Here is a 23,658-nt window from a genome sequence, read left to right as displayed (position 1 = left end):
CAGAGGCCAAAATCTACAAAAAGGTCCCATTTGGTAATTTCCGAAAATGGTCAGAAATGAGTCCAAAATTTGAAAAATTCAGATTTTGGAAAAGTTGTCCAAAAATTGTCAAAAACATCTGAGATCTAGATCTTGAAGTGATGATTTGAAAAATATAGGCTACCTATGGTCCCGGACCAAAATTTTCGAAATATTTGGTTTGAAACTCAATTCTAGATACCGGAATGTATAAAAAAAAATTCTTTAGGTAAAAATTGAAATATTGAAAAGTTGTGTCAAAAGTTTTAAAAAAATTCTGTAATGTACGTCTTCAAGTGCTGATTTGAAAAATACTTCAGGTCAAAATTTTTGAAATATTTGGTCTCAAATTCGATTTTTTCCAAAATTCTGAAATTTTTATTTTGCGATTTTGAAAAAATAGTAGGAATTTTTAAAGAACTGAAGCCGGAAATGATTTCTAGAGGCCGGAATCTAGAAAAAATACTTGTAGTTAATTTTCGAAAATGGCCAAAAATGGTGAAGTGTTGATTTTTTTTAAATCATCAAATGTGTGATTCTGTAGAAATTCTGAACATTTTTTAAGAAATGAATCTGAAAATGACTTCTAGAAGTCCAAATTTATCATAAAATCTCTTTAGGTAATTCTGGAAAATAGTCAAAATTGTGTCGAAAATTTTATAAAGAGATTGAAAAATACGGATTTTGGAAAAGTTGTCAAAAATCTACAAAAAAAAAACGTTAGGGTATAAATCACGACGTAATAACTTTAAAAATATAGCTTATTTGTAGCCCCGTATCAAGATTTTCGAAAAATTCTCTGTCTCAAATCGCAATTTTTCAAAAATTCCAAAAATGTTCCTACATATTTCATTTGGTGATTTTGGAAGAGTTGAGGGAATTTTAAAAGAATTCAACCCGAAAATGATTTCCAGAGGTCAAAATCAATAATAAAAGTCCCATTTGGTATTTTTTGAAAATGATCAGAAATGAGTCTAAAATTTTATACTGACAAATTGAAAACATTTTCAGAAAAATCTAAAATCTAGATCTTGAAGTGCTAATTTAAAAAACATAGAATATTTATGGTCTCAGACTAAAATTTTCGAAATATTTGTTCTCAAATTCGATTTTCTTCAAAAAATCCAAAATTTTTATTTGGCGATTTTGGAAAAATACTTAGTAAGAATTTTTAACGAAATGAGCCGGGAAATTAGAAAAAATCCTTTTAGTTAATTTTCGAAAATGGACAAAAATGGGTCCAAGTTTTTATATTAGGAAACTGAGATTTTGGAAATGTCCAAAAATTCTCCAAAAATTCTGAGGTGCTGGTCGTAAAGTATTGATTTGATTTTTCTTTTAATCATCAAATCCGTGATTCTGGGAAAATGCAATTTTTTTTTTAAAGTATCGAAGCAGAAAATGATTTCTAGAAATCAAAACTTATTACAAAATCCTTTAAGGTAATTTTCGAAAACAGTCAAAATTGTGTGGAAAACTTCGTATTAAATAGTAGGGATTTTGAAAAAGTTGTCTAAAAATCTAAAAAGAAATTTTGGACTATAAAATTCAACATAATCATTCTAAAAATGTAGTTCATTTGTGGTCCCGGATCAAGATTTTCGAAAAATTCTGAATCAAATTGGAATTTTTCAAAAATTGCAAAAATTTTCACACATATTTCATTTAGTGGTTTTGGAAGTGTTGAGGAAATTTAAGACTTCAAGCCAAAAAAATTGAAATTTTGGAATAGGTGTCCAAAAATTTTCAAAAAAATCTGAGAACTAGATCTTGAAGTGCTAATGTGAAAAACATAGAATGCCTATGGTCTCGGAACAAAATTTTCGAAATATGTGGTCTCAAATTCATTTTTTCAAAAATTCGAATATATTCATTTGGCGATTTTGGAATAATAGGAATTGAAGCCGAACATGACTTCTAGGAGCCGGAATCTAGAAAAAAATTTATTTAGTTAAGTTTTGAAAATGGTCAAAAATAGGTCCAAAATTTTATATTAGAAAACTGAAATTTTGGAAATGTTCAAACATTCTACAAAGATTCTGAGGTGTAGATTATGAAGTGTTGATTTGATTTTTTTTAAATCCGTGATTCTGGAAAAATGCTAAATTTTTTTAAAGAAATGAAACTGAAAATGACCTTTAGAAGTCGAAATTGATTACAAAATCGCTTTAGGTAATTTTCGAAAATAGTCAAAGTTGTGTCAAAAATTTTGTAAATGGGGAATATGGATTTTGGAGAAGTTGTCTAAACACCAAACAAAAATTGTGAGTATAAATTTCGACGTAATAATTCTAACAATATAGCCTATTTGTGGTCCCGGATCAAGATTTCTCAAATTGTTTTTTTAATAATTCTAAACATTTCCATATTTTATTTGGCCATTTTGGAAGAGCTGAGAGCATTGTAAAAGAATTTAAGTCGAATGATTTCCAGAATCCAAAATCTATAAAAGTCCCATTTGTTAATTTTTGCAAATGATCAGAAATGAATCCAAAATTTTATACTGAAAAACTAAGATTTTGGGAAAGTTGTCCAAAAATTAAAAAAAAGTCTGAGACGTAGATTTTGAAGTACTGATTTGAAAAATATAAAATTTCTGTGGTCTCGGACCAAAATTTTCGAAATGTTGGTTTGAAAATCAAATTTTTTAAAATCATCAGTCATTTTCCTTTCGGTAATTTTCGATAATAGGCAAAATTGTTGCGAAAATTTCGTATCAAAAAATACTAATTCTAAAGTATAGCCTGTTTGTGATCACGTTCCAAGATTTCCGAAAGATTTTGTCTGAAATTGAAACTTTTCGAAAATTTTAAAAATGTCCATATTTCATTTGGCGATTTTGGAAGAGTTGAGAGAATTTTAAACGAATTGAAGACAAAAATGACTTTTATAAGCGGAAATATAAAAAAATCCATTGAGCTACTTTTCGAAAATCGTCAAAATAGGTTCGAAAATTTCATAAAGGGGAGTACTGAAAAATACGCATTTTAGTAAAGCTGCCTAAAAATTTTGAAAACAAATCTAGGATATAGATCACGGTCTCTTAATTCTAAAAATATGGCCTGTTTGTGGTTCCAAATCAAGATTCTGAAATATTCTATCCCGATTTGGAATTTTTCAAAAATTCTAAAAATTTTCATATTTCATTTAGAGGCTTCAAAAGAACAACTTTTAAAAGAACTGAAGCCCAAATCCAGAAGACAAATTCTAAAACGAAATCCGTTTCGGTAATTTTCGAAAATTGTCAGACATGAGCCGAAAATTTTATACTGAAAAATTGAGCTTTTGGAAAAGTTGTCCAAAATTTTCAAAAAAAATATACCAAGATTTTCGAAATATTTAGTTTAATAATCAAGTTTATTAAAATCAAAAAAATCGCCATATTTCAATATGTGATTCCGGAAAATTGGTAGAAACTTTTAAAGAACTGAAGCCGAAAATGGTTTCTAGAGTGCGAAATCAATAAAAAAGTTCATTTAGATATTTTCGAAAAGAGGGTCAAAACTTTGTCTAAAAATACACAAAAAATTCTGGAAAAGTGATAGGAATTTTTAAAAAACTGAAGTCGAAAGTGAATTTTACAGGCTGAAATGTATAAAAAAATCACTTTTTTGAAAACGGTCAAAAAATTTTATATCGAAAAATTGAAATTTTGGAAAAATTGTCAAAAAATCCTCAAAAAATTCTGAGATGTAGTTCGTGAAGAGCTCATTTGAAAAATTTAGAGTATCTATGGCCTTTGGCGTAGATTTCCGAAGTCTTTGGTCTCAAATTCGATTTTTCCAAAATTTGAAAATTTTCATTTGGCGATTCCCATGGTTTCTATTTGTTTTGAAAATCAAAATCCCCATATTTATATATATGATACTGGAAAAGCGGGAGGAATTTTTAAATAACTGAAGCCAGAAGCAGGACTTTAAAAAACCTTTTTAGTTGATTTTTGAAAATGATTAAAATTGTGTTGAAAATTTCGTAAAGGGGGTTTGAAAATGTCTAAAAATCTAAAAAAAAAAATTTGTGGTCCTGAATAAAGATGTTCGAAAAATTACGACTCAAATTGGAATTTTTTAAAAATACTAAAAAAAAATTCCATAGGCAAAAATGAAAATCAATTTTTTTTAAATCATCAAAATCGCCATTTTCCAATATGTGATTTTGGAGAATTGTTAGGAAATTTTAAAGAACTGAAGCCGAAAATGTAAAAAACGCTTTTGCGCAAATTTTCAAAAATGAGTCGAAAATTTTTACACTGAAAAACTAATATTTTGGAAAAGTTGTCAAAAAATTCTCAAAAAATTCTGAGATGTAGGTCTTGAAGTGCTGATTTGAAATATATGGAGTCACCATAGCGCTGGATGAAGATTTCCGAAATATTCGGTCTCAAATTCGAATTTTTAAAAAATTCTTTCAAAGAACTGAAGCAGAAAATGATTTCTGGAAGTCGAAATCTACATTAGGTAATTTTCGAAAATCGTCAAAAAAGCGTCGAAAATTTTAAGTTACGGTCCCGGTCCAAAATTTGCGAAACAAATTCACTTTTTGTATTCTAGTACAAGTAATGCGAGCGAACCTCTAACTTGCTCGCTGCGCTCGCTCTGTGATAAATAATTTACTCCCTTTAGAAAGTTTACGAATTGACCTTGTCACCGAGCTCTTCAGGTTTTATTACGCTCATAAATTTCTACAAGTCCCTAAATTACTCTCAGAAAACAACCTGCTAAAATGATCACCCACATTTTTAGCCTCGATTTTATAACTAATACAATTTTAGTAAATAATTTATCCTCTCAGAAACACCCATGAATCATTTTTAATCTCAACTTTGAATCTTAAGGAAGGAACTTCAGCGAAGCTATTTAGGCTTTATTGTAGCAATAAATCTCTAGCCGCCCCTGTGAAGGTAAATTCCTCATAAAAGTATAAAAAGCGAGCGTAGCGAGCCCGTCCAGGTTTCCCGCGCCACTTTTTCTAAATAATCGACGCTATAAGGTGACCTTTTTATTTGATTGTAGGACGGCATTCTTACGTCAATCAAACCCAAAACGCTAAAAGAATTCCATACAATTTAAAATTAAAAAATTAGAGCTTCCCAAAAATATTGCGTCCCCCTAGCGATTCGTTTGTTATATATTTAAGTGTTCCAAATGAAATTTCAGTTGTCTTTTGAGTCCTCGAGGGAAATAATTCGAATATTAAGATTTCTAATATTATTTATGAACGCGTTTCATCTTAGAGAGAAATATCGACTCGAATTTTGTTACGGTATGATGAGAATTCTCTCGACGTCGTAAAGCACAATTTAATTCGTGAATAATGTATAAAGGCACACATTTTTGCTTCGATAGTCGCAAGTGTTTTATTTAAACTAAATCACGTCTCGGTGGATTTATGTCGGTGTGTTAAATAATTACACTACGACGATAATCCTCACCTTAAATCTCCTTTCTGCAAGCTAACTACTTCAAACACTATTCGTATCCTCTCTTTGTACCTGCAAACAATATAAATCAATTTTAGAGACTATTAAGGTGTGTTATGAACTTTATAATACACCCCCAGTTGAAGATAAATCACCCACTTAAGTGTAATCTCAGATTAATAACTTCCTCTATTTATGTTTTTTCCCCACAAGGTGGGCGGATACACCTAGAACCGCGGACAGCTAATTTAATAAAACGCGAACAAACTGAAAATAAACACTGCCGCATCTTCGGGGAAATAACCCTAATGATGTATTTCATAAATGGCGAGGGCTAAAACCCGCAAAAGGCCGCTCCGAGATTGTTTTATTTGCTGACTGGAGAAAACCTTTTATGGTTTCTCATTCTTGGAGTAGTTAGTAACATGTTGGAACATCTTTTTCATTAAGTGTGTTCATCTTAAAAGCATTAAGCTTTAATAAAAGGGTGCAAACAAACCTCGCTCGGAAGCGGTATGAACAGCGGATGTTCGTGGGGTAAGTTGAAGGATATCTCGGAGAGTAGAACTTTCCATAAGCCTGAGATTGGTCGGAACTGAAAAACTGGTAGTCGCACATGCTGTTTGGAAGCTTGAGGCCGTCGGTTTTGAAGAGGCCTGGAACAAAGTTTACGTGTTGTTAAGGTTTTTGCGGGCTGGAAAACTAAGCTGGGTGAACTTATTAACGAAAGAACTGTACACTCCGGTGATTCCGGTGAATTGTAAATAATTCCGGTCGTTTCGAATAAACGCTTTAGACGCGTGCGCAAATTACTTAAGTTAAGTTATAAATTGCGGCGACCTTGTTATCCCTCAACGTCTTAACACTGTTTCAAAATATAATCAATACGTGTACGTGTTGAATAATGTAGGTGAAGTGATATAAGTTTGACGAACTTCCTTATTGATTTATAATTTGTCGTAAAACTTTTCCCATATGTGGTGATATTACACCACGACTGGCATGTTTTACTCAGTCAAAGTGTTATAGTTTCTTGTATAAAATGTATAAAGAGGAAACGCACTCACCAATCACCATACATTTTTACTTAAGTAGATTACTCAGTACTTTGAAAATTATCCATCATCAAAGCTACAACTAAAAATCCGACCTTTGTCAAACGGTTCTAACTAAAACGTCTCCCGTAATTTAATTGGATTTAATCTCCTACTACTTAACCCAACTGTAGCACTTTTCATTAAAGACTTATTACGTTATCGTGAAATTAACGTGCAACATCTTCGTTTTTGAGTTTCACTGGATCATCCGAAAATTTCTCTAAAAGTACTTGTTACTGTAAAAGTGGAATGCTTCTCCCACAATGTATTGATTCGAGGAGACCAGGAAATCCTTTTGAACTGCAAATCTATTAGATTTAAAAACGTTGTCAGCAGTGTTGAACGAGCGAGGGTGCAGTTGCAAGTGAAATAAATTCGAGAATCAAGAATGGGACATTTGAGACAACCGAAAGGGCAAAGAATGAAAATATTTTTCTTTGTCGTTTTGTATTATGTTGATGAAAATGCTGGAAGATGAATGTTGGGTGAAGTATTTTCAGTAATTCAACTGTTAGACACGAAGTTGGTTCAACTTCTTGAGTTAAATTAATTGAAGGAAGGCCTGAATAGCAACAATTTTAAACTTGTAGTTGGATGTAAGTAATAGATTAGGAAAAATTGGTGCTATATTCTTAGACGGAAGTTTTCACGTCCCTGTAGTCTAATAAATCCAGTAATTTAGAAAATTTTTGATTGAGTGGCTCGTGGGGAATCGAACGCGCTACTTTGTCATTATTATATTTCAATCTTTAGTTTCTTTAGAATCTTTACATTCTTTAAAATTTTTAGACTATTTAGATTATTTAGAATTGTCAGAGTTCTCCTTTGAGTCTTTCAATCTTTGGAAATTGTGGACACTTTAGGATTACTAGAATTGTGTACTTGTGGTGTACGAATCAAGACGGATCCATACACCACAAGTACAGGATGTCGTCATTTCATAAAAGTGAAATCGTGTTTATTATGAAAAATGTCGGATTTTGAGAGATTCTCTCGAATTATTCTTGAAATTTCTCAAATTCATTCGGATGCTTTCGTCTGTTTGATAATGCGAGCGTAACGAGCACATTTTGCTTTTTATTGATTACTCGATTTTTTTTACCTTTTATAATTTATCTACTGGGTTTGCTTTATTGTACTTCAGGGCCGAGGAATGTTCAGTTTAAATAATTTCAAAATTTTTTCAAATTAAATTTACTTTTTGTTTAGAAATGAACTTTTCAAATATTTTTATTCAGCATACGCCTTTCTATTATTCGCTTCTATTTCTTGAGGTTGAAAAATCTGGAAGATCTAAGTCTTGAAAATTTCGGGAAGTATTTTAAAAAATCTGAAAATTTTTGGAATATTGAAAACAAAAATTATATAATCACAAAATTTCGAAAGTTTACACAATTGTAGAAACTATTGAAATGCTTACTAGAAGTTTCACCGAATTTGTGGAAAGAGTTCAAATATTTTAAATCATTTACAGGCTTTCGAAGATGCCAGAAACTGTAACGACTACTAGGATTTCAGACATTTCTGCTGGCAATTTAAATATCCTAAAGGGATATCAGGAATTCAAAAAATGCCAGTGATTCCACAGAGTCCAGATAATAAGTTTCTATATAAGTACTAGAAATTCTAAAGATTCTCCATAAACTAAAATCCTAAGATTCTAAATTTAGGAAATATCCAATAAATTTTTAGAATTTTAAAGTTCGTGGAAGTACTGCCGACCCTAGAAATTCCAAACAATTCTAGTAATCCAAAAGTGTCCACAATTTCCAAAGATTGAAAGACTCAAAGGAGAACTCTGACAATTCTAAATAATCTAAATAGTCTAAAGATTTTAAAGAATGTAAAAATTCTAAAGAAACTAAAGATTGAAAACATTGTAAAGATTGTGCTAATTGTAAAGACTGAAAAGACTGTAAAGATTGCAAAGATTGCAAAGCTTGGAAAGACTCTAAAGATTGTAAAGATTGTAAAGTTTGAAAAGATGGTAAAGATTGTAAAGATTGCAAAGATTGTAAAGATTGTAAAGATTGTAAAGATTGTAAAGATCGTAAAGATTGTAAAGATTGTAAAGACGGTAAAGATAGTAAAGATTGTAAATATTGTAAAGACGGTAAAAACGGTAAAGACGGTAAATATGGTAAAGATTCTAAAGATTCTAAAGATTCTAAAGATTCTAAAGATTCTAAAGATTCTAAAGATTCTAAAGATTCTAAAGATTCTAAAGATTCTAAAGATTCTAAAGAATAGTGATTGAAAGTGATACTAGATATCCTAGAGATTCTAAACATCCTAAAGGTTTTAAAGATCCTAAAGATCCTAAAAACTCTAAAGACTTTATAGATTCAAGAGATTCTAGGGTCTCTAAATATTCTAAAGCGTGGAAAGGGTTTAAAGAATCTAAAGAATCTAAAATGCCTAAAGAGTCGAAAGGTTCTAAAGAGTTTAAAGAGTCTAAAGATTCTAAAGATTCTAGAGATTCTAGAGATTCTAGAGATTCTAAAGATTCTAAAGATTCTAAAGATTCTAAAGATTCTAAAGATTCTAGAGATTCTAGAGATTCTAAAGATTCTAAAGATTCTAAAGATTCTAAAGATTCTAAAGATTCTAAAGATTCTAAAGATTCTAAAGATTCTAAAGATTCTAAAGATTCTAAAGATTCTAAAGATTCTAAAGATTCTAAAGATTCTAAAGATTTTAAAGATTCTAAAGATTCTAAAGGTTCTAAAGGTTCTAAAGATTCTAAAGATTCTAAAGATTCTAAAGATTCTAAAGATTCTAAAGATTCTAAAGATTCTTGAAGAGTCTAAAGATTCTAAAGATTCTAAAGATTCTAAAGATTCTAAAGATTCTAAAGATTCTAAAGATTCTAAAGATTCTAAAGATTCTAAAGATTCTAAAGATCCTAAAGATTCTAAAGATTCTAAAGATTCTAAAGATTCTAAAGATTCTAAGATTCTAAGATTCTAAAGATTCTAAAGATTCTAAAGATTCTAAAGATTCTAAAGATTCTAAAGATTCTAAAGATTCTAAAGGTTCTAAAGATTCTAAAGATTCTAAAGATTCTAAAGATTCTAAAGGTTCTAAAGGTTCTAAAGATTCTAAAGATTCTAAAGATTCTAAATATTCTAAAGATTCTAAAGATTCTTGAAGAGTCTAAAGTGTCTAAAGAGTCTAAAGTGTCTAAAGATCCTGGAGATCCTAAAGATCCTAGAGGTCCTAGAGATTATAGAGACCCTAGAGTTTATAGAGATCATAGAGATTCTAGAGATGCTAAAATCATAAATATCCTAAAGTTCCTGAAGACTCTAAAGGCCTAAAGTGCCTAAAGATTCGAAAGGGTCTAAAGAGTTTAAAGAGTCTAAAGATTCTAAAGATTCTAGAGATTCTAAAGATCCTAAAGATTCTAAAGATTCTAAAGATTCTAAAGATTCCAAAGATTTTAAAGATTCTAAAGATTCCAAAGATTCTAAAGATTCTAAAGATTCTAAAGATTCTAAAGATTCTAAAGATTCTAAAGATGCTAAAGATTCTAAAGATTCTAAAGATTCTAAAGATTCTAAAGATTCTAAAGATTCTAAAGATTATAAAGATTCTAGAGTTTTTTGAAGAGTCTAAAGTGTCTAAAGAGTCTAAAGTGTCTAAAGATCCTGGAGATCCTAAAGATCCTAGAGATACTAGAGATTATAGAGACCCTAGAGTTTATAGAGATCATAGAGATTCTAGAGATGCTAAAATCATAAATATCCTAATGTTCCTGAAGATTCTAAAGGCGCTAAAGACTCTAAAGACTATAACAATTCTAGAGATTCTAAAGATTCTAGAGTCTCTAAAGAGTCTAAAGGGTCAAAAGGGTTTAAAGAGTCTAAAGTGTCTAAAAATTCTGAACATTCTAGAGAACCTAGAGATCCTAGAAATCATGGAGGTCCTGAAAGTACTAAAGGTCCTAGAGGTCTTAGAAGTCCTATAGATCCTATACATCCTCGAGAGTTTAGAGATCCTAAATATCTAAGGGATTCTAGAGAGTTTAGAGATCCTGAAGATCCTGGATATCTTAGAAATGTTAGAGATCCTAGAGATTCTAGAGAACCTAGAAAACATACAGATTATAGACATCCTAGATGTCTTCGAGATCCTAGAGGTCCCAGAGATCATAGAGATCCCAAAGATTCTAAAGATTCTAGAGATTCTAGAGATCCTGGAGAGAAAAAGCTAAAGACCCTAAAAACTGTAAAAACTATAAAGATTCTAGAGATTCTAGGGTCTCTAAATATTCTAAAGCGTCGAAAGGGTTTAAAGAGTCTAAAGAATCTAAAGTGCTTAAAGAGTCGAAAGGGTCTAAAGAGTTTAGAGAGTCTAAAGATTCCAAAGATTCTAGAGGTTCTAGAGATTCTAGAGTTGCTAGTGATCCTAGAGTTTCTAGAAATCCTAGATTGTCTTGAGATACTGGAGATCCTAGAGATCCTGGAGCTCCCGGAGATCTCGGAAATCCTGGAGATCTTAGAGATCCTAGGGATCGTAGAGACCCTAGATATCCTACAAATCCAAGAGAGCCTAGAGGTCCTAGAGGTCTTTGAGCTCTTAGAGGTTTTAGACATCCTAAAGTTTTTAGAGATCATTTAGGTCCTAGAAGTCTTATAGGTCCTTTAGGTTTTAGAGGTTTTAGAGATCCTAGGGATTCTAGAGATCTTAGAGACCCTAGAAATCTTCGAAATCCTTAAGATTCTAAAGATCCTGGAGATCATAGAGGTCCTGAAGCTCCTGGAGATCCTGAAGATCCCAGAGATCCTAGTTATTCTAGAGGTCCTGAAGATCTTAAATATCCTAAAGACCCTAAAGACTCTAAAAACTCCAAAGTCTCTAGATATGCAACAGATTGTAGAGATTCTAGAGTCTCTAAGGAGTCTAAAGCGTCGAAAGAGTTTAAAAAGTATAAAGAGACTAAAGGGGATAAAAGTCTAAAGAGTCTAAAGATTATAAAGTGTCCAAATTTTCTAAAGAATCCAGAGAGTCTAAAGAGTCTGAAGATTCTGGAGATATTAAAAATTCTGGAGATCCTAGAGAATATAGAGATCATAGAGGATCTCTAGGATCTTTAGGAGCCCTAGGATATCCTAAAGATTCTAAAGATCCTCCTTAAGATCCTAAAAATTCTAAAGCTCCAAAGGACTCTAAAGGCTCTAAAGACTCTAAAGACTATAAAGATTCTATAGATTCTAGAGTCTCTGGAGAGTTTAAAGCATCGAAAGGGTATAAAGAGTCCAAAGAGTCTTAAGTGCCTAAAGAGTCTAACAGGTCTAAAGAGTTTAAAAGTCTAAACATTGTAAAGATTTTATAGATTCTACAGTTTCTATAGATCCTAGAGATCCTAAAGATCTTAGATATCCTAGAAATTCTAATAGTCCAATAGGTCCTAGATGTTTTAGAAGGTTTAGAGATTCTAGAGATCCTAGAGATCCTAGAGGTCCTAAAGGTCCCAGAAGTTTAGAGGTCCTAGAAGTTTAAAGGTCTTAGAGGTCCTAGAGGTCCTAGAGATTTTAGAGAGCCTAGAGATCATAGAGATCCTAGATATCCTAAAGATACTAAAGAGGCTGAAGATCCAAAAACTGTAAAGGCTCTGGAGATTCTAGAGATTCTAGAATCTCCAAGGAATCTAAAGCGTCGAAAGAGTTTAAAGAGTCGAACGAGTCGAAAGAGTTTAAAGGGTCGAAAATCTCTAAATTGTTTAAAGAGTCTAAATAGTCCAAAGAGTCCAAAGAGCCCAAAGAGTTTAAAGAGTCCAAATTGTCCAAAGAATCCAAAAAGTTTACATGGTCTAGAGATCCTAGAGATTCTAGATAACCTAGGAATTATAGAGATACTAGAGATCCAAAAGATCCTAAAGAGCCAAAAGTTTCAAAGGACTGTGAAGACTGTAAACAGTCTAAAGAGTCCAGAGAGAACAAAAAGTCCAAAGAGTCTAAAATGTCCAAAGAGTCCAAAGAGTACAAAGAGTTTAAAAATCCAATAGATCCTGAAGATCCTAGGGATCCTAGAGATCCTAGAGATCTTAGAGATTATGCAGATTATAAACATCCTATACATCGTAAAGATCCTGGAGAGCCTAAAGATCCTAAAGATCTTAAATTTCTTAAAGACGCTAAAGACTCTAAAAAGACTCTAAAGATTGTAAAAGGTCCAAAGGTCCAAATTGTCCAAAGAGTCCAAAGTGTCCAAAGATTCCAAAGAGTCTAAAGAATTTAAAAAGCCTAAAGAACTTAAAGAGTCTAAAAACGCTAAATACGCTAAGACTCAAGAGTCTGAATACTTTAAAGACTAAAGAATCTAAAGGCTTAAAAGTCTCAAAAAATTCGAAAGACTCAAAAGACTTAGAAGACTCAAAGGACTGAAAATGTTCATAAGACTCAAAAGACTCCAGAGACCTGAAGACTCCAAAGTAAGGATTCAAACATTAACAAGATTTTTAAAATGCTATTTCAAATATTTCAAAGATTCTAAAGGTTCTAGAGGGATTCCATACAATTCAAAAATCCTAAAATTTGTAAAAAATCTCTCTCTTAAAATACGAAAGATTTTTAAAAATCCCAAAGACTCTATGGTCCAGTTTATAGAAAGCAAATTAATAAAAATTTAACTGCCTAGCAACGGACCTCAATTAAAAGTTAATCGTGAATTAACTTTAATTCGCTTTCTATAAACCGGGTTTAAAAATACCAAAAACCCTAAAAATCTAAAAATCGTAAAGATCTCAAGAATGCTTCCTTTCATTTTTATAAATCCTAAAAGCACCAGAGTCTATATAACCCTAATTATTATCCTATAAATGTTAGAGATTCTAAATTCCGGAGATTCCAATAATTCCAAAGATTTATAGAAATTCTTGGGACCGATAATTTAATTTAATTTTGTCTTATATTTATTTCTCCTTTCGTCTTTGATTTACAGAAACGTTTTTGAACCCACATTTTCAAACAAGAACGAAAAAATCGTTAGCTAAAAACCTCTAAATTGTTGTTGTACAATTTGAATTTTTTGCGAAAACCTGAGTTCTTAGAATAATTCAGTACGGATTCATAAACCACTAGTAGAGGACTTTGTTAGTTTATAAAATTTAAGCAGGAAAATCGTCATGACAGACACACGGAAATGGGGTATCTATTTTGTAATACTTTAGGCGCCATGAAACGTCAAAAACTATGGTATTAACAAACCCCTGATTCATAATTCCGGTCAAACGCCCGTCTCCAATTCCTTTTTGTTTAACTCAAACCTTTATGCACACAGCTTACAACAAGTCAGCAAAATTATCACTGTTTGCATTCGTTTCACAATTTATGCCTTTAATTTTAACACTTTATGCGATTCATAAATTTTCAATGCATTGTGATTTCGGGGGTCACAAATATCCCGAAATGATATACATAGCTGTATTGTAAGTGCACAATGGGGTCGCCGTCTATTTTTTCCTCCATGTAGTGAAATTCCAGAAATATATTTTCGTTCGACGTAATTTTTAATCTCTCCCTGTTCAACGCTACTCTCATTTTCTAGAGTTCGCAGTTTTGGCTTTAACTTTCCGACTGTTGAGTGCGCTTTGACACTGGTATGCGGTCTAACAATCCTAAATATTTACTACTCTATATTAAACATTCCACGATAACAAATGTATTCGTATTATACCGCGGAATTTTAATTTTTGCATTTCATATATTATCCACAAGTCATAAAAATATTCATAAATTTCGCCGTTTCGCGTAAATAGTTAGTATCAACCGCGGTTGCAAAATAAAATGATTTATTTCGATTCTTATTAATACAATTCGGAAGTAAAGCACTTTCTCGATTAATTAATAAAGCTTACAGCACCAGAACAGGCGCTATCTTCACATTCTGCATTAATTGTGACTGAGATAATTAATACAAATTTTGAAAGATCGCAAGTATATTTGTTGTGTCGGAGTTCAGGGATGAATCAGCTTGATTTTCTGCTGGCAGCATCAATCTCCGGGATCATTAATAACGTTTAACTATTGTAAAACGCTTTTTGATAAAATGAAATGCAAAAGAGCCCTCTCAATTTATATTTGGCTATTGTTCTAAACCTTGTGTAAAATTGAATTTCGAAGCATCTCCATTATTGAATTTTATAATGAATCTGTCTGCGGCCCGTTCATCACGGTTAATAGCGTTATAATTTACATCGAAATGTTGTTAGATTCGTTCGTTTGCTGCTGTTAAAAATTCCACCAGTTAATTATTTAAACTTTGTACAAAAACTGGCGCCCGAAAAGCAGGTTTTAAGCAAACTAATATTCATCATTCCGCGACAGACATGTACATACATTCCGTCCCAAAACACACCACGCGAATTAATTAACCAGGATTGACGTCCCCTAATAATCACCATTTAGTTGGGCACATGAAAAATGTGCCCGTTATTATTTTGCTGCATATTAAACCGTCACGAGCAGGTGTAATACACGCTGTTTACCCAACACTGTTCCCTAACGCAAAAACTGGATCCAGTTCAACACAAGTTCTCTCCCAGTTTCGAATAATATAAAGTTGTAATTTATTTCGAAACCATACTACTCTTCCTCGGGGCACAAAACATAATTACTTCTCACATTCGAAACAATTAGTACAAGCTATTTGAAAATAAACGTTACACAAGTTTAAATTAAAACACTCATGTTTCAACTATTTCATTAAAGCACTTGACGTTCGTTCATATTAAACAAGTTAGGCAAGCATTAAGTTGAATATTTTCTATTAACTAGTTAGATCTTTGTGGGAACAATATTCTAAGTGCCCCAAGTTCATTTCGTACTTTGTCGAGTTATTCACGTAACGTAGATAAAGCGGCTTTGATCAGAATTTATATTCTAGTAATTTGGTTTGAAACTGATAAATTGTAATAAGAAAATGACTTTAGGGTGAAAAAATATGGCCTTGAATTTTCATCAGGAACGTCGTTGGGGTGATGTCTGGGGGCTGTCTGGGGAATACGGCTTTGTGAAGTGTAGGTTCGTGCATTAAAAATTTAAATTTTATGCGTTCCTTTGACGACGATTGTTGTATCGATTTTCTTCCTTCTTTTTATTACTTTATGATACCTTTTTATTATTCTTTAGTGTTTTAAAGCGGTGCGTGGATTTCGTAGCAAAATAGCAACACGCGAACGATTTCAGATTTATGCGTACGGAGCGACGTTACTTAGCAAATTTTGAGATTACGTCATCAGATTTTTGGTGGGGATGAATACGCTGTTTATGCTATTATGTTGCATCTGCAACTATCTGATTTTTAGTTTGTTTCTCGTTTTCTAGGCTTTTTAATAAAAAAATTTGAATAGTTAGTACTATTTATGATCATGGTGGCACAGGTCAGGTCAGGTTAGACCTAAAAGTCTTGAAAATTTCAGGAAACATTGCGTTTCAAAAATCTGACATTCTGTGTATTTCGCCAAATCAAAAAATTCTGGAAATTTTGAAAATTTTGTAAATTCCAAACTGTGAAAAATTCAAGAATTATTATAGAATCACAAAATTTTTGAAACTTTACACAATTTCAGAAGCTAATGGAAGGATTTTGGGCATTTCTTCTTCAATTTAAAAATTGTAAAGAAATTTCAAACATTTTAAAATTTATGGAAATTCCACATGGTCCATATACTTAAAAATTCCAAAGATGCTAAAAATCCTAAAGATCTAAAAATCTTTAAAATTCTAGAGACAGATAATAATATATAAAAGATTCTCAATAAAGTAAGATTTTAACAACAAATCTTTAAAATTTTAAAAATTATGGAGGTATTAATGATTCTAGAACTTAAACAAATTCAAAATTTTATAAAATTTTTAGTAATTCTAAAGTGTCCCAAATTTCTAAAAATTGGAAAGCAATCGAAGGACTTTCAGAACTCTGAGAATTCTAAATAATCTAAAGAATCTAAAGAGTCTAAATAGTCTAAACAGTTTAAAGAGTAAAGATTCTAAACAGTCCAAAGAGTCCAAAGAGTTCAAAAAACTATAGAGTCCAAGGAATACAAAGAATCTAAGAAGTCCAAAGAGTCCAAAGAGTCCAATGAGTTCAAAGTGTTTAACGTCCAAAGGGTCCGAAGAGCCCAAAGGCTTTCTAAAGAATCTAAAGAATCCAAAGGGTCCACAGAATCTAAAAAATCCAAAGAGTTTAAAGAGTCTACAAAGTCAAACAAATACTAAAAAGATCCTATAGGTACTAATGATTCTGGAAATTCTAAAAATTCTAAACATTATAAAATTTCTAACAATTATAAAGTGTCCAAAATTTCTAAAGATTGAAAGCAACTGAAGGACTCTAAAAACTTTGAGAATTCTAAATAGTCTAAGGAGTTTAAAGAGTCCAAAAAATCCAAATAATCTAAAAATTCCAAAGAGTCCATAGGGTGTAAAGAGTCTAAAGATTCTAAACAGTTCAAAGAATACAAAGAGCTCAAAGAATCCAAGGAGTCCACAAAGACTAGAGAGTCTAAAGAATTCAAAAAGTCCAAAGAGTTCAAAGACTGCAAAGAGTCCAAAAAGCCTAAAGAGTCAAACAAAATACTAAAACTTTTAAAGATCTTATAGGTAGTAAAAATTTTAGAAATTAGAAAATTCTAAATTTTATAAAATTTCTAGTAATTCTAGAGTGTCGAAAATTTCTAAAGATTGATAAGCAATCGAAGGACTTGAGAACTCTGAAGAATTCTAAATAATTTAAAGAGTCCCAAGAGTCCAAAGAATCCAAAGGTTCTAAAAAATCTAAACAGTCCAAAGAGTCCAAAAAGTTCAGAGAGTCTAAGGAGTCCAAAAAGATTAAAGAATTTAAAGAATGTAAAGAGTCCAGACTCTAAAAAGCAAAACAAAATACTACAAATTTTAAAAACCTAGGGGTATTAATGATTCTACAAATTGTAAAAATTCGAAACTTTATCAAATGTATATAAACTGTCCAAATAATGTAAAAAGTCCAAAGAGTCCAAAGAGACCAAACAGCCAAAAGAGTCCAAAGAGTCTAAAGAATCCAAAGAAAAAAGTCCAAAGTGTCGGACGAGTTTAAAGAGTCCAAAGAGTCTAAAAAGACTAAAGAGCCCAAAGATTCGAAAGAATTCAAAGAATTTAACAGTCCAAGAGTTCAAGGAGTATAAAGAGTCCAAAGACTCTAAAGAGTCCAAAGACTCTAAAGAGTTCAAAGACTCTAAAGAGTCCAAAGACTCTAAAGAGTTCAAAGAAGAGTCTAAAGAGTCCAAAGGGTTTAAAAAATCTAAAAAGTCCAAGGGGTCCCAAGAGTTCAAAAAGTTTAGAGTCTAAAAAGTTCAAAGAGTCTAGAAAATCCAAAGAATCCAAAGGATTTAAAAATTTTAAAGACTCCAAAGAATCCAAAGAGTTCAAAAAGACTAAACAGTACAAGGAGTCCGAAGAATCTAAAGAATCTAAAAACTTCAAAGAGTCCAAAGAGTCCAAGGGCCTGAAGAGTCTAAAGAGTCCGAAGAGTCTAAAGAGTCCGAAGAGTCTAAAGAGTCAAACAAAATACAAAAAATTTTAAAGATCCTATAGGTACTAATGATATTAGAATTTCTAATGATTCTCAGACCTCCAAAGAGTCTAAAGAGTCTGAAGATTTTAAAGATTTTAAAGATTTTAAACATTTTAAAGATTTTAAACATTTTAAAGATTTTGCAGATTCTGAAGATTCTGAAGGTTCTCGAGAATTTTGGAGATTCTGGAGATCATGAAGATCCTGAGAATTCTGAGGATTCTGAAGATTCTGAAAAATCTGAAGATTCTGAAGATTCCGAAGATTCCGAAGATTTTGAGGATTCCAAAGATTCTGAAGATTCTGAAGGTTCTGAAGATTCTGAAGGTTCTGAAAATTCTGAAGGTTCTGAAGATTGTGAAGATTCTGAAGTTTCTGAAGATCCTAAAGATGCTAAAGGTTCTAGAGATTCTAGAGATTCTAAAAATTCTATAGGGTCTATAGGTTCTAAAGTGTCTAAATAGGCCAAGGAGTCTAAAGAGTCTAATAGGTATAGAGAGTCTAAACAATCTAAAGTCTCTCAATTATCTTAAGAGTCTAAAGAGTGCAAAGAGTCCAAAGAGTATAAAAAGTCTAAAGAATTTAAAGTGTTTAAAGGTTCTAAGGAGTCTAAGGAGTCTAAGGCGACTAAATAAACTAAAGAGACTAAAATGTCTAAAGAGTCTTAAGGTTCTAAAGAGTTCAAACAGCCCAAAGAGTACAAAGAATCTAAAAAGTCCAGGTCCAAAGAGTACAAAGACTGGAAACTGTCTAAAAAGTCGAAGGAGTCTAAAAAGTTTAAAGAGTCTAAAGAGTCTAAAGAGTCTAAAGAGTTTAAAGAATTTAAAGAGTCTAAAGAGTCTGAAGAGTCTAAAGAGTCCGAAGGGTCTAAAAAGTCTAGAAAATTCTAAAGAATCCCAAGAGTTCAAAGAGTTTAGAATCTAAAGAGTCCAAAGAATCCAAAAAGACTAAAGTGCCCAAAAGAGTCCAAAGAGTCTAAAGAATCCAAAGAAAGAATCTAAAATTTCAAAGTATCCAACGATTTTAAAGAGTCCAAGGAGTCCAAAAAGACTAAAGAGTCCAAAGATTCCAAAGAATCAAAAGAATTTAACGGTCCAAAGTGTTCAAAGAGTATAAAGAGTCCAAAGAAGAGTCTAAAGTGTCCAAAGGGTCTAAAAAGTCTAAAAAGTCCAAAGGGTCCCAAGAGTTCAAAAAGTTTAGATTCTAAAGAGTCCAAAGAGTTCAAAGAATCCAAAGAATCTAAAAAGCCCAAAGAGTCCAAAAATTCCAAAGGATCTGAAGAGTCTAAAGAGTCCAAAGAATCTAAAGAATTAAACAAAATACAAAAAATTTTAAAGATTCTATAGGTACTAATGATACTAGAAATTTTAATGATTCTCAGAACTCCAAAGAGTCTAAAGAGTTTAAAAATTTTGAAGATTCTGAATATTCTGAATATTCTGCAGATTCTGGAGATTCTGGAGATTATGAAGATCCTGAGAATTCTGAGGATTCTAGGGATTTTAAGGATTCTAAATATTTTAAGGATTTAAGATATTCTAAATATTCTGAAGATTTTGAAGGTTCTGGAGATTCTGAGGTTTCTGAAGATCCTAAAGATGCTAAAGGTTCTAGAGATTCTAAAAATTCTATAGGGTCTATAGGCTCTAAAGAGTCTAAATAGGGCAAGGAGTCTAAAGAGTCCAAGGAGACTAAAGAGTCTAAAGGATATAGAGATTCTAAACAACGTAAAGTCTCTCAATTGTCTTAAGAGTCTAAAGACTCCAGAGAGTCCAAAAAGTATAAAAAATCTAAAGGATTTAAAGTATCTAAAGGGTCTAAGGAGTCTAAGGCAACTAAATAAACTAAAGGCTCCAAAGAGTTTAAAGAACACTAAAGAGACTAAAGCGTCTAAATAGTCTTAAGGTTCTAAAGAGTTCAAAGAGCCCAAGGAGTCCAATGAATCTAAAGAGTCCAAGTCCAAAGAGTGCGAAGACTGCAAAATGTCTAAAGAGTCTAAAATGTTTAAAAAGAGTCTAAAGAGTTTAAAGAATCAAAAGAGTCTAAAGAGTCTAAAGAGTCTAAAGAGTCTAAAGAGTCTAAAGAGTCTAAAGAGTCTAAAGGGTCTAAAGAGTCTAAAGAATCTAAAGAGTGTAAAGAGTCCAAAGAGTCTAAAGAGTCTGCAGGCTCTAAAGAATCTAAACACTCTAAAGGCTCTAAAGAATTCAAAGACTCTAAGGACTATAATAATATTTCCAAAAACTGTAAGGATTCTAAGGACTCTCAAAACTCACACATTAAATATCCAGAGATCTGTATTATCGTAACTATGTATTATCTCATAGACATTAGAGATTCTAAAGATTTCAGAGATTCCAATAATTCCAAGAATTTAGAAATTCTCCGGATCTATAAATTTTGGAAAATCTGGAAATATTTAGAAAGTGGGAAAAATCTAGAACACTTAGAAATTTTGAAAACTGAGCACAATGTTGAATTCGAAGTTTCAGGCATACCCGAAGACTTCAAATTTTGCAACATTTGGAAAATCCGGAACTTCTGAAAAATCCAAAAAAATTACACAATTCTAAAAATTCTATAGGAATTCTAAAGGTTTATCCAAATTTGTGAATTTTTCCAAATAAAAAATTTTAAGGCTTTCAAGGATGCCAAAACTCTAACGGCTATAAGGATTTCAGGAATTTCAAAAAGGTGCTAAAAATCCTATAGATACAAAAATCTTCCAATATCTAGAAACACTGAAAACTTTAGACATTACGAAAATCGAAAAGTTCTAAACGTTATAGAAACTCCAATTCTAGAATGTCCAAAATATTCAACTTTTATTTCTCCTTGAATTTATTTACTTTCTGATATTGAGTTAATTCGTTATATATCCAGCTTATGGGAGCTTGATCCTGATAATGCGAGGGTAGCAAGCAACCTCTAAGTGGTTGTTATAAAATTTGTATTTTTTACTGCGCTTATGTTAAATGTAGTTAAATTGTAAAATGTTGCTACAATTTTGAATTATTATTTAAATCTCATTGTGGGTGAGGACACGATATTCCTAACATACTTATAAAATTTTACAACAATCTCCTGAAAGTTGACACAGACGACAGACAGATAGACAGACAGAGAGACGGAATCAGATGCTCTATTTTTCCCCACATTAGGGTTCATGAAACGTCGAGAAAACATGAAGGTAGTCAGTCTAAAAAAAGAAATACCGAACGATAACAAGATCAAAGTCAGAGAAACATACAGAAGTAAATGCAAATACAAAGAAGAAGCACAAAAGACAAAGGAAATTAAATTAAATGAAAGAAATCTTCAAGATTTCTGAAAACATGAGACACAACAAGTGTAAAGTCGACTGATTTGGAAGGGTCACTTTTATAGTCAATTTTTCGTAAACTTTTAGTGGAAACATTCCGAATTTAACTCTAGACATTAATTTGCCGGCTCCTCGTCTTTCCAAAGCACTCACTTGCAAAGTTTAGCTTCACTTTTGTAAACTTAAGAACATTAATCCTCTTACAGCAGTAGTGTCAAAGATAATTGCATTTTTCACTTTTGCTCTCCTCTTTCCTTGGTGCACTATGTAGCAAGTCCCAAGCCTGTTATTTACTCCCAAACAGAGCAGCAGATTTTCGAACCGTTTTTCCTTTTTCTTTAAATCGAACACAAACTTTGCTGTTTTCTTTAAATTCTCTCTCGCGTCCCAATTTGCGCGGCCATAAACCAAAATTCCGCCGACTCCGCCGAGGCCATTACTCAAAAACGTAACTATCTATTTGAGCGATGCATTTAAATCCCGACAATAATAAAGTTTTCGGGACGAAGACAGCCGCTAAGAGATTCCTGAAACACGGGTTAGGTCCTGATATTTGACGCAGATAGAGCTATGTTCTGCTCGCCGCCTCCGGGAGCCGTTTACGCGAGATTGATCGTGACTCGGACTGCCGAAGTGTAAATTCATGTCCTGCTGGAAAATGTCAGGATGTCAGCCTTTGGCCTATACAAGTTTTCGCGAGATACGTACCATTCCGGGTGTACAAAGTCTTTATGACGACTCTGGGCGTAAATAAAACGCGAAAAACCAAATAAAAACGGAATTTTCATCAATGGATGAATGGTCTGAATAGCTCCCGGTTTTTCTCGGTGGCGTTTTGATTAACGATTGTAAAAAAAAAACTGTTTTCAAGGCATGACTACGTTCTTTTTTCTCGGGTCGTGTCCACTTTTATGAAGATTTATTGGGATTACCTATAACATAGAGAATGGGTCATTTCCTAAATGCTAATTTTGCTAAATGTGCGCAGAAAGAGACTAAAAAATGATTTAGAGGTTAGAGGGAGCAGAGCTGGGGCGCGGTGGTCCCTTGCCGGAAAGATTCTAAATACGTAACCGACAGAACTATCAGACCGATTACTTTGAAATTTTAATAACATCCATTGACCCACTCCACCAAAACACGGCCTGTGCATTTTGTTGAAATTGGTTTGATGTCTGAATTTATAAACTGCATGCATTAGTGGCATTATAAAGCTTGATGTCGACTAATGGAGTTAACAAATATTTGCACTCGATTGCATTGTTGACCAGTGAATGCAGTTTCCGGACAAACAGGCAATAATAAAGCGAATTTACATTGTTTAAGTCCTTCATGTTCTGTAAAGTGGAAGTTTTAGTATCTATGTACCGACTAGTTCGATTTGATCTATCTAAATTCCATAAAACCTAACCTCAAACCTATACTTATTTCCATTTTAATGAATCACGTGTTCTCGATGAATCGGCGCGAACTTCAAATAATCAATACTATTCAACCAAAATTTTGTCACAGCGACAGTAATAATGCGAGACAGCGTACTTTTTTAATGAATTAAAAATCCGTTGATTCGAATGCAGCAAAGTCCTGTCATTGGTCGCTACATAAATTATGGAAAAAATAAACAAATCAGCGCTTTCTGAGGTATTCAAGCAGTGAAGCCCGGGTTTAGAAAAAACGCTTTCTTCGACAAGCCCACGGAGAATTGCTAAAAAAAATAAATAAATACAGGAAGTATTATGAGGTCCTGAATAAATCAAAGTGTACATAACTTCGGTTGTTCTGATATGATTTCTTTATCTAGGAATGTGAGCGTTTCTAGAAGCTCCAGTACAACTATGTTTAAATTGAAATGTCACTCGCAAGCACTGTAAAGACCGTATTAATCCGTAGGTAAAATGTAAATATACGGGTTTCTGGGGGATGATGAATTAAGGACTGGTAATACTTGTCAGCTGCAATTTAATTTTTTAGTATTAGTTATGTCCAGAGTTAAAATAGTCACGTAAAACAAGAAACGGACAACAGCAGCATACGTAATGAACAGTTAAAGTACGGTGGTTAAGTGCACTCAATTGAACTCACTGCTGCAACAGCATGGACCGGAAAATAAAAAATTTAGTGCAGAAACTTAAAACCGGTGTTCCAGTTTGTTTGGTATTTTCTGGCGTTGGTTGGAGGGTTTATTTATATTTATTGATTTTAATTCGTTTCGACACTTGTTTAAAACCGGTTTTTGCTATTTTTCGACT

The 23,658-nt window shown here is 32.3% G+C and overlaps 1 protein-coding gene across 2 annotated transcripts in view; it reads right to left on the bottom strand.

The window, feature by feature from the left end:
* The window catches only part of Sol1, a 272,924-nt gene that overhangs the window by 130,761 nt on the left and 118,505 nt on the right, over positions 1-23,658 (bottom strand). For both annotated transcript variants that reach the window (XM_064056934.1, XM_064056935.1), the window contains exons 6-7: positions 5,937-6,093; positions 5,450-5,509 (exon numbers count right to left, since the gene is read on the bottom strand). In XM_064056934.1, coding sequence (XP_063913004.1) covers positions 5,450-5,509; positions 5,937-6,093 — 217 coding nt within the window. The remainder of the gene's footprint in view (positions 1-5,449; positions 5,510-5,936; positions 6,094-23,658) is intronic.

Source organism: Zophobas morio, unplaced genomic scaffold (genome assembly GCF_036711695.1).
Source record: "Zophobas morio isolate AGI-343-1 ecotype UQ-CSIRO unplaced genomic scaffold, CSIRO_AGI_Zmor_V1 ptg000016l, whole genome shotgun sequence".
Lineage (NCBI taxonomy): Eukaryota > Metazoa > Arthropoda > Insecta > Coleoptera > Tenebrionidae > Zophobas > Zophobas morio.
This window is presented reverse-complemented; position numbering and strand designations above follow the sequence as displayed.